The following is a 15,476-nucleotide window of genomic DNA, read 5'->3' as shown; positions in this document are numbered from 1 at the left end:
GGTGGTGGTGGTGGTGGTAGTAGTAGTAGTAGTAGCAGTAGTAGTAGTAGTAGTAGTAGTAGTAGTAGTAGTAGTAGTAATAGTAGTAGTAGTAGTAGTAGTCGTAGTACTAGTAGTAGTAGCAAGGGCAGCAGTAGATCGATGAGACGATCGATGTGTTATTTAGCACTAGAAACGAATAAACAGTTCGATCGGTTGATCGGAGAGAATCGGTAAGAATGTAACGCGATTTGTAATAAATTGCACGGTCCTCTTCATCTGGGACACTATCAGCGAACGAATAAAATTCGTTGCCGAATTTAAAATGCGATCTAGATAACACCGTGAGTTCGTTTACGAACCGGTGGCCCAAGTTCTTTGACGAGCGAGCTAGAGCCAGAAAGCAAATCGTCGCGTTCCACTGGCATTGGACACACACTGACACAACTACCGTCATGTTCCTTTTCTTCCATCGCCTCCTTCTCTTCTCGATCTTCCCTACCAACCAACCCGTTCACCCCGATCCCCTTGCTCTACACCGATGCTTACGCGGTTTGACTAACCACTCGCTTTCAACTAAACCGATTCAAACACAGACACCATTTCAAATATTTATTACGATTCGCGTATTCTGCATTATATTGTTAACGATTCGCTATGACTGATAGCATGCTCCTAGTTTTTTGCTCTCCTTTATTCCTTCTAATTTTCTAAATTTTCTTCTTAAAAGTTTAAAAGTTTTTCCTTTCTTAACCGGTCGTTCATCGTGATTCCAATGATTTCAAATTAGCTATTACACGCTTCGTTCGATCGATAGTCGATAATCGACGATGATTGTTACTTTTATATGTAGATACCAATTGCAAATTCCGTAAAGTAATATTTTCCATTTATATGTAAATCGATGCGAAATTCTCAAGATTTAATTAACTTAGATATATTAAAAATAATCAGTCAAATAATAACGTGTATATCATGGAACTATACGATTATACAAAAGAATCACTACAATACCAATGTTTTCGCAATACCGTAGTAATAATAATATTATTACTACTATCTTTCATCCGTTTACGAATTAAGAGACCGTAGTCAAGATTTTTTTGCGAGAAAATATATACAACTATGTTTCGCGTATTTCGCATTCGCATTTAGCAACGTTGTGTTATTTCTGTACAGCATCGGTTAGAGCATGCTCACACGAGATTCGCATGATTTTTTTATTCAACGAATGTTATAATTTTTTTACGTAGTTGGTCAATAATAACATATTTGTCTCAGTTTTTCCTGTAGAGAATGCTTCCATCTTCGTTTCATGCAACTACGATTCGTTATTAAGATTCTATAGTCGATAATGAGAATAAAACAAACGAGAAGATATCAATCCGATCTATTATCTACACATGTTTCAACGCGCACGTACAACGCATGCACGTACACACATACACGCATATACATTCCTCTATCAATGGAAAGATAATCGTCATTCTCTTCCCGTAATTTCATTATTTTATGTTATCTTTGAAATCAGATAAACCAACTGGGAGCAACTGTGCTACTATGCCAGAATCGAGAATAGCAGCGGTCAGACAAAATACCGGAATACCCGACGTTGATTAAACACCGTTTATGGGACTTAGTCCATATATGTATATGCTATGGTACATTCAAGCCGATTAATGATTTTATTGCTATCATCGATACTTTAATAATGTCTTCGCACGCGTGCGCATGTATGTGCGTGTGTTTATCTTGTATCTTTGAATTAATCTAAATTAAACTAAATTTCAATTCGTCACTCCATATTCTTGACCATTTTTTATTACGATAGTGAGAATAATATACACACACACACACACACACACGCGCGCGCGCGCAACCATGAATACACGCGTGCGTGCGCGCCTACGCACCATATATGCATTCTGATATCGTAAGTCTATATGTATATAGTTATATAAAATAAAAAAAAAAGAAACGAGAAAAGACAGAATTTACGTACTATGTGCCTTATTATATTATTATATTGTATGTTTTAACTAAACGATATAATTAGTTAGATGTCGTAGTCAAATTTAATAAAAGAACGAATGTACCTATACCACACGTGACTCTATTATATTCATTTTTGTCGCATGACACGACATATATGCGAACGTTAACCTTTCTTTTATGTAATATAATATTTACCGCTTGAAAGAAAATTACCTTTGTTCTTATAATAACATTTTATAATAACCGTTATGAAACTACTACTATTAAGTGTTAAAGTAAGTGCTAAAATAATGTTACGACTGTTAACCAATAGTATATTAATCTAATTCGTAACCGTTTAAGTAAATTCGAAACTCTATACAAACTAGAAATTCCTTTTCCATAGTATGTTCTAGACTATTTTCTATACTATTCTATATACTTTTTTCTTTCTTTTTCTATGCATTAGATCACATTGTGTATGCATTAGAAAGATAAATGATAAATTAAGCCTCCATAGATCACATATTTCTCACTGTCAGATGAAGCTTGTAGCGAATACACGTACGAAATGATCGTTTCGATGCGCGTAATTCAAACATTTTTAAGAGGTCGCTGTATTCGTCGACCTTGCTTTGACTTTGTCGAGTCGAAGTGTAAAGACGGTAACAGATACTCGACAGTGATCAAAAATTTGACCAGTAGTTGGAACATTAGACAAAGTACATCCAAGTTGAGGAACAGTAGTAACACATTTGCTGTTGTACGTGATATAACATCAAGTTCAAGCCATTCAAACATTGAAGCTATGGCACTGAATAAGCTTAGCATCGATAAAGTCGATCTTGCGGATAAACGAATTCTCATACGGTATATCTCTCTTTGTAGTCCATTTTTCTTCCAATAACTAAATTAGAACATAACTATTGCGTGAAACGCAATATAATCTTGTACCATGTAATTTGCACTTGTTGTTAAAAATATATCTATAAAAATATTAACGTTAATGTTAATGTTAAATGTTTTACGAACAATATTCTAGTAATAAAACTAGACGATATTTTTTTTAATTTATGGCCAAGATGTATCAAAGAGTTAGATCGTATTAAGTTTATAGTATTCGTAAGCGTTAACCTCATTGCTATTGCAGCGTTGATTTCAATGTACCATTGAAGGATGGTAAAATTACCAATAACCAAAGAATCGTTGCTGCTTTGGATACAGTCAAATATGCTCTTGAAAAGAAGGCTAAATCTGTTGTTTTAATGTCACATTTGGGACGTCCAGATGGTCAACCGAATCCAAAGTATACTTTGAAACCTGTTGCGGAAGAGTTAAAATCCCTGCTTGGAAAGGACATTTTATTCTTGAATGATTGTATTGGACCAGAGGTTGAAGCTGCGTGTTCTAATCCAGTACCTGGAACAATTATTTTACTTGAAAATTTAAGATTTCACATAGAGGAAGAAGGTAAAGGAATTGGAGCAGATGGAAATAAAGTAAGCAAATTTCAATGTTATTCTCATTTATATAATAAATTTAATTAGATGAAGCTAAGAAATCTTATCTTACATTTTTTACTATGTTTAAGTGCATTTTCTTTTCTTTCTTTTTAGGTAAAAGCTGATAAGGAAAAAGTAGAGGAATTTAGGAAAGCATTAAGGAAATTAGGAGATATTTATATTAATGATGCTTTCGGTACAGCTCATCGTGCACACAGCTCCATGCTTGGTGAAGGATATGAAGTAAGAGCAAGTGGTTTTCTTTTGAAAAAGGAATTAGAATATTTTGCCAAAGCATTGGACAATCCTGAAAGACCATTTTTGGCAATATTAGGCGGTGCCAAAGTTGCAGATAAAATACAGTTGATCAATAACTTGCTGGATAAAGTTAATGAGATGATCATAGGCGGTGGAATGGCTTATACCTTTTTAAAAGTATCGAAAAACATGAAGGTAACTACAGTACGATAAACTGTTATTTCGCTTGAAATATTTAATCTAAAGTATGATCTTCTTGGTCTAGATCGGTAATTCGTTGTTTGACGAAGAAGGTGCAAAAATCGTTAATGACTTATTATCGAAAGCTGAGAAAAATAAAGTTCAAATACATTTGCCCGTTGATTTCGTCACTGCAGACAAATTTGCGGACAATGCAACCGTTGGCACAGCAGATTTAGAAAGTGGTATACCTGATGGTTGGTTAGGACTTGACGTCGGATCAAAATCAAGGGAATTATTTAGCGGTAAATTTTTATTGATCTCTTTATTACTAATATATATCTAAAATCTTAAAGACATATCAACATTGGGAAAATATTTTGTTCAACTATATTTAACTCGATTCACAGAACCTATTAAAAGAGCAAAAACAATCGTGTGGAACGGACCAGCAGGTGTTTTTGAATTTGAAAATTTCAGTAAAGGTACCAAAAGTTTAATGGACAATGTCGTAGAAGCGACAACACGAGGTGCAATTACCATAATTGGTGGTGGTGATACAGCTACATGCGCTGCTAAATGGAAAACGGAAGATAAAGTAAGCCATGTGAGCACTGGTGGTGGTGCTAGCTTAGAACTTCTCGAGGGAAAAGTTTTACCGGGAGTCGCAGCTCTGTCTTCATTATAATTTTGTAATCTACTCGATATCATTTACATTTAAAGGTTTTAGTCATCACTGATACTTGAAAGATGTTAATTTTATTTATCTCGCTTACTATCAAACTAGCATTGATGCACAATAAAACAAAATAAGGTGTTTATAGTTTCTTATAGAGTATTTTCGTAGCCTATGCCGTTACCTGTGTAATTTATGTTTAAAGAGATGTCTATAGTTATCTTGTTTCCGTCTATAAGAAACGTCGGCAGTTGAGAATAAAAAGAAAACGTAAAATATATTTATAATTATATGAAAACAGTTATATTGAGTATATCAATCCGATATTATTAATCATTAATCATTAATCATTAATCATTAATCATTTCCGTATAACGATCTCCTCAAATGTAATACACGATGTTTAATAAAAATACTATTATCTCTATATTAAATAGCTTGATTGTAAAAAAGGATAATAACATACTACACAAGGCCGAATAATTATATTGTACATACTTGAAAATGTAAAATTTAAAGAGTACATCTAATAAAACAATAAAGTCTTTACTGTAGTTAAGGACAAACTAAAAAGATGCACAATTATTATGTACTTCATAAATAAGGTGTCACGGTAAATAGCCAAATTTTACTTTTTCTATTATTTTGAAACATACAAAAATGTGTTTAATATTTTAGTATATTTCATAATATAGACACATTGAATAATACAGTAAGGTTATAAAATTAGTCTAACAAAAAACTACAAATGTTTCGTCCGCTGTAACTTAGGATATTTGCGAAAGATAAAGAACTTGAGCATTATTTGATGACATACAATGATAATTTGTAGTGAATTTTTCCGTTCTAATATATTACTGATGATAACGCGCAAGAATTAAAAATCTTTTAAACATTCAAAATGCTAAAAAGAATTTAATGACACTGAATTAATAATACTTGATGGTAAATAATCTGAGTTACAAGTAAAAGTTGATTTGACTACCTTTGTCCATTTTACTGTCAGATATTTTACCGGAGCTGTAATCTGCACACGACCTTTGTGTCAGCGACATCAACGATGTCACCGCAACATCAATCTGTACCGTCGCTTAATATAATTTACGCTCACGTTATATCACTAAAAGCGATTATATACACATACGCGCTTGTATGTATATACGAAAGATATTTCTATTTACAAACATGAAATTCTGAACATAACATTACTGAGAATAATAAGTTGTATTAAATAAATTCCCATATATTTCTTGTACATATAACAGATATGTACATGTCTGAAACACCCAATGCATTACCTGAATTTTTCTTAAAATAGCAATTTGTTGTCCTATTGAGACACAGAAATTGCACTATTAGAAAATTGATTTACATTAAAGAACAATTTTGTGGTGATTCTATGTTACGTAATAACGCTGGAATCATAGGATCGCCTTCTGTATCGATTTGAAAAGGAGTTGTGTGTTCTCCTACGAGTTCTTCGGGTAATTGCCCATAACCTTGTATTTCTTGCATAAGTGATATTATTGTTTCAAAACGTTTCTTTTTCATTTCTTCTGTATCATCGTCTTTTTCTTTATCGAGTTCAGTACATACCTAAAATTAGAAGTTACTTTTATCAGTTCTATAAAAGAATGATATCCACAAGGAAACGCAATTTACTTCTATAATTATTTCTATTGTATAACAACCTGCTGCATTAATTCAAATTGTTTCGTAGACCTCTGCAGATCACTTGTGGATATTGTTGCTTTTTTCTTTTCTAGCCATTCAGGATATTTATCTACTAATTCTTTCAATGTCGGATATAAAATTTCTTTTGATAGTAAATGCTGCAACATTCCTTGCATAAATGGTAAAATGGCACCAGGACCATCTTCTAAGGATACTTGCCCAAACATTTCAGATAAATCAGCCTCGCTCTACAATGTTTCGACGAAAGAACGTGAATTTTTTCAAGATACAAAGAATTAAATAAAAGAAAGACTCAGATGATTTCTGAAACAACTACCTGTAAATTTTCTGAGGTTGCAGACAAGTCATTTAATGCTCGTGCAATGGCAGACTGAAAATCTGTACTCACACCATCTTTATCAAGGGTACTTTCATCATTTATTACACTAGCAACTGCTTGCGCCATCCTTTGGAAAGCGCCTAATTCATTATCCGTTCCTAATGGAAAAACTCTTAAATAACATGTCTTTTAGATTTTTCATAAACCATTACCATGTTGTATAAAATTTTGCATATTTTCCTCAAATTGTTCTGCCGCTTGTTTAATAAAATCCGTTGTCCAACCATCTTCTGAAATGTCAGGTGCATTGTTGTTTGTTGTGGATTCGGAAGTATCTATTTTAATTGTATCTTCCTTATCAAACTTTTGCTCCTTATTGAAATCCTTCAAAGCACCTGAGACAATAATCATAAAATGATGATACTTATCAACCTTATATGTAACAAAAAGATATTTACTACATATTTTAAGCGTTTTCACTTTGATATGAAAGTCTCGGAAATTACGTAATCAAAAATTGATAAATGATTATTTATTTTTATAAGAAATAATATATGGAAAATAAATATGTTTTTTATTTATTTTGTTATTTTCAATTAAGTTATTCTTTTTCATATAACGTTGTAAAATAATTGATTTAACAAATGTATCAATTAATAAAAAAAAAAAAAACATCAGACATTTATAAAGAGTGGGGTTATGTTTCTTAAATTACATTTATTTAATCCTAGAACTCATAATGTTATAATTACTCACTATCTAATAAATTATTTAACTCTTCGTCCTCCGTTTGTTTCGTAGGTTTTTCGTTGGCCATATTTATAGTTTTATAGTTTCGATCCTAACGAACTTCAAACCACTGTACGAAATTATATGAATCAAAACGTTATAGCTTTGTCATTGTTTACATTCTTTATGTGTCATGTACGTTATGGAAGAAATTAACATGAATGAATTATTTATTATTTATCTTTTACATAAATCGGTTTATTAATTGCACTCCTAAATGAGTGATATATATTCTGTTGATTCTCTTTTTGGAAATGTTGTTTATAATTTTTCTATTTTTTCTTTTCTCTTTCTTTCTTTCTATTATTATTCCATTATCATCGCAAAATAAAAAATGATATCGATACTTTGATTAAACTAGACCTTTTATGGAATTTTACAAACAATTATATCAGTTAGCTAAAGAGTGTTGACTCGAATGAGCCTGTTGTGTATTGTTTTCTATGTTCATAACAGCATAATATTTACATTTAATGAATTATATCAGCTTTATACAATGCAATGTATTACAGTTATCTGCCTTTAAAGTGTCATTTGTACCTTTTTTTTTGTTCATTTATGTTAATTTCTTTTATGAGAACAACGTCCAATTGTAACCTGTTTTAATGTTTATTAATAAATTGAAGAACCAAGGTGTATATGGTATAATATAAATAAAATACATTTATTTTATTTATCAACCATAATATTTGTTGATACACAAGTTTAATGAACATAAAGAGAATTTAATATTATTGTAAATTACAATTATCTTTCTTGATTTGTATCTTGATCGGAAAAAACCTTCTGTATCATTCGATGACATATATCTATCTGGTCAGGATTGTCCTCGTGTTTTAAATCCTTTATGTAATGCTCTAATGTAGACTGTAAACGAAGTTCAGGTCGTCTGCATTCTTTTAAAGCAGGGAGAAAATCATCGTTGGTCAAACCGTCAAGAATATTTAGCAATTGGTCTCTGAAACATTAAAGATGAATTTAATTAATTGATCAATTGTTGAGATCAATTTAATTATATTATAAGAAGAAACAGGCATAGAAAATAATACCTAATTTCTGGAAGTATATCATTAATGGCCAGCAAACCTGTAGCTTGTTCAATCAAGCCCATATTCACCAGTATTAATTTTACATTTTGTACATTTTCCTTGTTACAAAGAGAGGATAAAAGAAATGCAGACTTAATTTGTAATTTTGTTACCGAACTTTGCATTGCTCTTAAGAGAATAGAATATCCATCATGTAAATCCATGTCAATCAAAGACATTGGATGTTCTCGAACTATGCCTATGTTAAATACGATAAATTGTATTGCATTATTTATTGTAAGTGAATATGATTAATAAATAAGTATGAATATAATTCAACTATAATGGCAAATGAATAAGATATAAATCAATATGTTTTCTATTTGAATAAAGGTATTCGACTTACAGGAAACAGCATATAAAGCTTTGATTCTGACTGTTTCTGCAGGATCTGTGTCTACCATGTTCAATAATATGGGAAACAAGTCAGTTTCTAGAAATTTTTCTTGACAGAAGGGATTATTTTGAGTTAATTCAGCAATTACATCTGCTGCTCTCCATCTAATACTGCTATGAGGAGAGTGTAAGCAAGGATGAAATATTGAAAAACCACCTATTTTATAAAAGTCATTAGCAATATCTATATTATCTACAAAATCTACAATCCTTTCTAATGCAGATTCATATTGCGATGTATCATCATCTGGATGAACATTAACTATATTTGATAATAGTTTTATAGCTTTTTGTAATTCCTCGATCACATTGCATGATAGAGAGCAAAGTGTTTCTTTCAAAAATTCTTGTCTCTGTAAATATATAGTTCAACTTTAATTAATCTTCTATCGAAGTTACGCTGATAATGTAACAGCAAAATCATGTCACTTACTTCTTTATCAATGGGTTGAAACTGTGTATCATAATTACTTTGAGAGTGGGTTGCTTCCATAGCATACCTAAGTAATCCTTGTAAATTTGTTGGTTGCCTAGGTTGGTTTGGCAATGGTTCATATATTTGTGGCTCAGTATTATTCATATTTGATGGCCCTTCAATTGATAATGGCCTTGTGCTGCTGTTTACACGCGGTTGTTCTTCCGTTTTCTCTCGTCCATTTGAACGTTGAGAACTAAAATGATAAACGAAAACAGATAACCTATAATCATTCTCAAATCATGTACAGTTATGATTGTTATAAAGATATAATCTTTACTTCTCCATTTTTTCTGTAAGTTTAGTCGTATGCGCTGCACCCATTAATCAATTAAATTTATCGCAAACGTTTCTCTGATATAATAAAGATAAGAGAGCATTATATTGTTCAATGAATGTCACTGCTAATTCCCGTTATTGTTTTCGTAAATTCTAGAAACGAGGAGAATTTTCATCAAGAGACGTCACTTTCGCATTGAAAACAAGGTCGACACGAAATAGAAATCGGTTAGGGGCGTAAATAACTTTGTTTTACGCGTGCGCACAAGCTCTTAGCTGCAAAAATGTCCAAATTTTTGTAGATTCAGACATGTGACAACCAATTTCAATCAATGTATTATCTGTCTTATGTTGTTATTGAAAATCACAATGTGTACAATTAAATAATGTATCAATAATTATAATTATCGATTACTAAATGTATACAGTGTACTTAATAATTTAAATTTTGCATTAGACATGTTTATTTATCATAATTATTACTTTATATATAAATCATTACAATAATGCGTATCAATAAATAAATATATGCTTTATTGCGTTTCATATTTTTCCTTTTGTTATTACTTTTATTATCTTTTTTATAGATTTTCAAACTGCTTCTAAAACATTATTCTGTCCACCTATGAGAACAATGCTGATTAGTACAAACATAATATAATCTCATTTCTTCTTCTGCTCGTCTAGTTTGTGCTTGAAAAAATACTGCTTCTCTGTGATTACACTTTGGACATGGGTGTTCTTCGGTTCTTGGTAAAGTAGGATCTGATATGACATCCGCAACAATATGTGTCAATTCACTAAAATCATAAAAATTATAATAAAGTAGATATATAATAAAATATACTGAATAATTTTTTTAAAAAGAAAGAGAACAGAAATTTCATTTTGTATCTATAAATATAAAAATTGTTACTTTTACTTACTCTATTTCGTGCATAATTTTATTTACATAAATACAATTGCTATCAGCTAGTTGCTTGAAATCACAATTTCTGCACTACAAAAAAGTTTTTGAATTAAGTATCGTTTTGATCGAGGTTTTGATTTGATAAACGAGATGCATTTCATATATTATACTTACTGCATACATTAGTACTTTATTCTCCTTATCTTCTTTTGGATATAACATGTTGTTACATTCTTGACAAAATCTAATACCAACGAAACCTGGTCCATCATCATGCGCATCATAACCAGTAATTTTCAACATATTTTGTACGTCTCAGTTTCTTTTGTATTCAACAAAATTCAATAAATATACACAATAAAAAAGGAGAGGAAAAAAAGAAGAAAGAGAAGGAAAAAAATATAGGTGAGGGGAAAGAAGAACAATAAAAGTGATATTTATCGAGTACTATGTAAAAGAGTCAATTATTTTTCAATCATAGTGTAGGAAAGTTTAAGATCATACAATGAACCTGAATATCAAAAGAGGTGAATGTCGATTTTTATATAAATTTTACATACATCTACACTTTACTAAGTTATATCGCATTGTAATAAATCATGCTAATAAAAAACAGCGTTAAATGATAATACTTTATTAATGGGAACAAGGAAACATTTTTTTAAGCCAATTAAAATTGACGGATAAAATAAACTAAATTGTAATCTGTTTCCATTGGTTACGGTACAATTGATAATTTTAATATCAGCTGTATTTTAACCAATTATATAAATGAAAACTATGCAACAAACAATCACAGTAATTAAACAATAAAAATGGAATCAAATGGTGATAAAATATAGAGGTATAATATTCGAGTTTAAGGAAGGTTACCTCAACCAATCGTCATTTGAATACATTTTAATATTTTGTTGTTACACGTTGGAAACATGAATCGATGAAAATGTTGATAACCTAATTTTATTAAAACTTATGGAGCATTTTCAAGTAATGGCGCGAATATGCATGTATATAGAATTCCATTTTGGGAAATGGTGTTTTGTTTTAATTGGTGAATGTGTGACAATTACATTTCTTGCTACTTGTTAAAATATTAGCATTGTGGAAAAACGGAGAGTACAATAGAGAAACAAACCTTCAAAAAGTTATTATTTACAATGGCTGAAAGTAAAGAACACATGTCATTATTGTTGTCTTAGAAAAGAAGGATATGATTTTAAATGAAATAAGTAATGATGTTAACAGTAAACAATGGTATAGTAAAAATATTTTATACAGCTATTCATTTTTTTAAGGAAGATTTCAAAGAATCATGGGATTGTTTAGTTGAAATCGAAATATTTGTATAACATAGGTATATAGATAAATAAAGCATAGGTATAGATAGAATAGTTTTAGACAGAGATTCGGGGAGTTTAACGTTCGTAAGAGTTTTCAGGAAAGGCAAGAGGTGCGCTAGTGTTCCACTAAGCTACCCCCAGCCTTACTACCCCCACCCTTTCGTTCGAGCTCCCCTAGCTAGTGCAAATCTCGGCGGATGAATGTTTTCTTAAGGGATTCTTCCCGAAAGCGACGCGAAAATCTGAGAGGGGTCGATTGAGCTGAAAATTCGTGAGTGAAATCATTTACTGTAAAATTCATACTACATTTCGTTGTTTGGTTTTCCGAAGTCCACTGGATTTGGTTTCATAAATTAAAAAGAAAGACCAAACTTGTGTTCAAGGCGTTCCTGGGGGGTGATGGCACTCACGCCGACAGCGTCTCCCACAAAGATTTCACCATTTTTCTATTGACAAAAAAATTTGATACTTCTTCATGTACATTGGATATTTTTTGGTTAACCTGTCGGCTAGTACGCTTTGAGCACGTGATTACGATAAACGCCGCGTAACTAAAGTTTGTATTTGAACATTTTTTCCGGGGAATTCGTTTGTGCTTCTGACGACAGATTTGTTTTGTTGCATATTCGTTCTCGGCTAGTGCCATGGATTTTCTTTAAAGGCTTCTCGATGTTGATTTCCTTTCTTGTAAATGCACTAAGCTACAATAGAATTACCAATTTGAATAACGAATCGCAGGTATATCTTTTATATTTTTCAATTATGTTGCACATTTATACATAATTATTTATAATAAAAGTTGAATGTGTATAGCTGATAGTATAGTTTCTTTGGCAATATAGCCATATTGTATATTGTTTTAAACAAATATTATTTAGTAAGTGTCACTTTTGTATTTATTTAAAATTTTGTTCATAATATATATTCAGCAAGCATACTTTTTCTACTTTTATAGGTGCATATTGTCAATAATTATCCTCTAAAGCATCCCACCATAATATTAAGCTTTAGTAAAGTTATGTTCATAATCATTTGTCTATCGAGCCTGAGTATGTAGTTTTTATTTATTATTGTACAAATTTAGATTTCAATAAGTGTCTCATTTAAAGATCTTCTTTAAAATATGTCAAATATTCTTAATTTATATATATTGATTCGGTAAGAAATTAAGGTGAAAAGTAGGTATTATTTAATTATAAAGGAAAAAAAGAAAATTAAATAAAGACATTAGAATAAGCAGTATTTACGATACAATAAAATTAGCTATGAATAATATGTAATGTAGTATGCCAAGTTTATATAAATATTTAGCAAAAATTGAATTTGAATTGCATTGTGGGTTTTATTCTTCCTAAATAATACCATAAATGTTTATTTTGTAACGATTGTAAAATTTATAAACTTTACATATTGTTTAATGTTCTAAGTTTTGCTACAGACAGTTTTATTATATTTTACAGTGTTTGATTTGTTGTAGCGTTTTTGATGATGAAATAAACATTCTTAAAGTATAAAAGTGTAATTAAGAAATGTGTTGATATTGACAGGAAAATTGTTCTAAAGCTGCAAAATAATGGAAGGTGGAAGTAACCTGCATACCCCGGGTAATTACCCTGGCGGGGATCGTCAACAGTTTTGCGTTTCATGGAACTCTCACCAATCAAATATGCATAGTGCATTTCCAAAACTTTTAAGTTCTGAGCAATTTGTTGATGTTACTTTAGCCTGTGATGGAGGCTCGATAAAGTGTCACAAGGTGGTATTGTCCGCATGTAGCGATTATCTGGAACGTTTGTTGTTAGAAATACCTTGCACTCATCCTATTATATTTTTGAGAGATATGAGAATGTGGGAACTTCAAGCTCTAGTAGAGTTTATGTATCGCGGAGAAGTATATGTGGAGCAACAGCAGCTCGCTAAGTTAATGCAAGCTGCTGAAGTTTTGCAGGTAAATGAATTAAAATACTTTCCGAGTACTGATTTTCTCTTTGTTGTTGCAAGTAATGTGTTGAAAGGAATTTATATAGATTGGGTTAATTTTTACGACAACTCCATCACCAGGTTCGTGGTTTATCTACTCAAGGAAATGATAGTTCTTCGAGTGAAAGTAATTCACAACAATGTGACTCTAATGTCGCTGTTGCACCATCTACGACGGTACAGCAAGATGGATCTGATTATAAAAGCGAGGAAACTCCATCCGATGATGGAACTTCGAATGCCAACTTTCTAGAGACTACATCGATTGCTGCGTCTAGTACGGCAAGCGCTCCATCGCATAGTACTACACCGGTTCCGCAGAATCCCAATTCATCAAATTTTATGAATATGGAGCATAGCGAGGCGTTACAGCATTTGGAAAAAGCACTTAGCGCTTGCGAAGCGACTTTAACTGAGACTCAGGGGATGGTTAAAATGGAGCCAGATGAGCAATTTACCCAGCAGCATGATGTCAAGCCATACTCTATTAGTATGGTACCGAGCAGCAATTGTAATCCTAGTAGCCCGTTTCCTGCAATTGAAGGTAAGATAAGAGTAAAGTGGGAGAAAATAAGTAGTAGAAAATGATCGAGCAAAGAAATTGGCAAACAAATTTTATTTTGCTTGTTAAAATTATACAAACTAGTATAAAATCATGTACATTTTTTTTCATTTGTCTTTACAGTTTTTATACTTATCGTTTTTTCTTTCTTTTTCTTTTTCCTTCATTTCTCTTTTTCTCTTCTTTTCTCATTTCTGGTCTTTTCATTCCTTCTCTTTTGCTAGATCTTAAACGTCGAGTATTAAATATTAAGCAGTGATATTTTATTTGATCGCAATTAAGAAACAATAAGATAAAGCCTTTTTTCTTCGTTGAATTGTCATTTATGTAATTTTCAGGTTATCAGAGACGACAAAGACGTTCGGAAGAAGAATTGAAGCAAGCTTCGGATATGGTAGCACGTGGTATGACATTTCAAGTTGCTTCGGAAAAGTACAAAATTCCGATAAGTACGATTCGATTTTATATGGTTAGAAAAGGTATATTGCAAAGGCGAAAACGCGGTCGTGGTTCAAGTAATCTTGGCATGAATAGTCAACCGGGAAGTCCTGCGAGCCCGCCATATCATATGATGAACTATCGTTTGCCAGAAAGCCTAAACTCCAGCCTACCGTAGTGCCGTACGAAAAGTAGCGGGTTTTTAGACTTGAGTTGAATCGAACAAATTTTTTATTGCCACGTCGGAGCTGTTCCAGACTGTCATTCTTCCCATCTTTATTGACTCACACTGAGTTATCCGTTTCTCGTTTAAATATTCACGACTCGCGCTTACGCATGTCCAGCGCGAGTGCGTTTTCGTCGAATTACTCGTTATTCTATACACATTTATTGCATTTACAGAAGATAGTAATTTAATAGAAAATAATTGACAATGTGTACGTATCGTACATGATAGGCATGATTTTAGTCTCGAACAGCTCGGCTCCGTGTACATAAGCACCATGCGCGAATTTTCGAACGTAGCATCGAAATGAAAGAGACGTGAGAGAGGGGGAGAGAGTGAGAGAGAGGGCGAGGGAGTGAGGGGAGGGGGGGGGGGAAGAGAAAGAGAGAGAGAGATGAATAAGGGTGAAA

The 15,476-nt window shown here is 32.0% G+C and overlaps 6 protein-coding genes across 8 annotated transcripts in view; 2 read left to right on the top strand and 4 right to left on the bottom strand.

The window, feature by feature from the left end:
- Asator (tau-tubulin kinase asator) overlaps positions 1-450 on the bottom strand; it is a 12,000-nt gene extending 11,550 nt beyond the window's left edge. The window contains exon 1 of one of the 3 annotated variants that reach the window (XM_017908983.1): positions 342-450. In XM_017908983.1, coding sequence (XP_017764472.1) covers positions 342-436 — 95 coding nt within the window. In that variant the 5' untranslated portion in view covers positions 437-450. The remainder of the gene's footprint in view (positions 1-341) is intronic. The other 2 variants (XM_017908980.1, XM_017908982.1) reach the window with 2 other exon arrangements.
- A 2,111-nt stretch (positions 451-2,561) lies between these two features.
- On the top strand, positions 2,562-5,042 carry Pgk (phosphoglycerate kinase). The gene is made up of 5 exons (XM_017908910.1): positions 2,562-2,823; positions 3,104-3,452; positions 3,570-3,908; positions 3,979-4,198; positions 4,304-5,042. The coding sequence occupies exons 1-5, from the start codon at positions 2,762-2,764 to the stop codon at positions 4,579-4,581; spliced, it is 1,248 nt and encodes a 415-aa protein (XP_017764399.1). The 5' UTR covers positions 2,562-2,761; the 3' UTR covers positions 4,582-5,042.
- A 191-nt stretch (positions 5,043-5,233) lies between these two features.
- Positions 5,234-7,463, bottom strand: Pex19 (peroxisomal biogenesis factor 19). The gene is made up of 5 exons (XM_017908925.1): positions 7,340-7,463; positions 6,796-6,978; positions 6,581-6,741; positions 6,261-6,491; positions 5,234-6,165 (listed from the first exon to the last, which is right to left on the bottom strand). Exons 1-5 carry the CDS (start codon positions 7,398-7,400, stop codon positions 5,938-5,940), a joined length of 864 nt encoding a protein of 287 aa, XP_017764414.1. The 5' UTR covers positions 7,401-7,463; the 3' UTR covers positions 5,234-5,937.
- Positions 7,464-8,119: 656 nt separating this feature from the next.
- LOC108553874 (hsp70-binding protein 1) lies at positions 8,120-9,818 on the bottom strand. The gene is made up of 5 exons (XM_017908930.1): positions 9,612-9,818; positions 9,290-9,527; positions 8,807-9,209; positions 8,422-8,659; positions 8,120-8,330 (listed from the first exon to the last, which is right to left on the bottom strand). The coding sequence occupies exons 1-5, from the start codon at positions 9,653-9,655 to the stop codon at positions 8,120-8,122; spliced, it is 1,134 nt and encodes a 377-aa protein (XP_017764419.1). The 5' UTR covers positions 9,656-9,818.
- A 335-nt stretch (positions 9,819-10,153) lies between these two features.
- RpII15 (RNA polymerase II subunit RpII15) lies at positions 10,154-10,890 on the bottom strand. The gene is made up of 3 exons (XM_017908933.1): positions 10,695-10,890; positions 10,537-10,610; positions 10,154-10,410 (listed from the first exon to the last, which is right to left on the bottom strand). The coding sequence occupies exons 1-3, from the start codon at positions 10,821-10,823 to the stop codon at positions 10,221-10,223; spliced, it is 393 nt and encodes a 130-aa protein (XP_017764422.1). The 5' UTR covers positions 10,824-10,890; the 3' UTR covers positions 10,154-10,220.
- A 1,206-nt stretch (positions 10,891-12,096) lies between these two features.
- On the top strand, positions 12,097-15,410 carry LOC108553870 (broad-complex core protein isoforms 1/2/3/4/5). Its single transcript, XM_017908926.1, has 4 exons — positions 12,097-12,131; positions 13,408-13,808; positions 13,922-14,384; positions 14,741-15,410. Exons 2-4 carry the CDS (start codon positions 13,434-13,436, stop codon positions 15,016-15,018), a joined length of 1,116 nt encoding a protein of 371 aa, XP_017764415.1. The 5' UTR covers positions 12,097-12,131; positions 13,408-13,433; the 3' UTR covers positions 15,019-15,410.
- Positions 15,411-15,476: the final 66 nt, after the last annotated feature.

This window comes from Eufriesea mexicana, unplaced genomic scaffold (genome assembly GCF_001483705.2).
Source record: "Eufriesea mexicana isolate 0111107269 unplaced genomic scaffold, ASM148370v2 scaffold13881, whole genome shotgun sequence".
Lineage (NCBI taxonomy): Eukaryota > Metazoa > Arthropoda > Insecta > Hymenoptera > Apidae > Eufriesea > Eufriesea mexicana.
The sequence above is the reverse complement of the archived record's forward strand: the minus strand, read 5'-3'. Positions and strand labels throughout refer to the sequence as shown.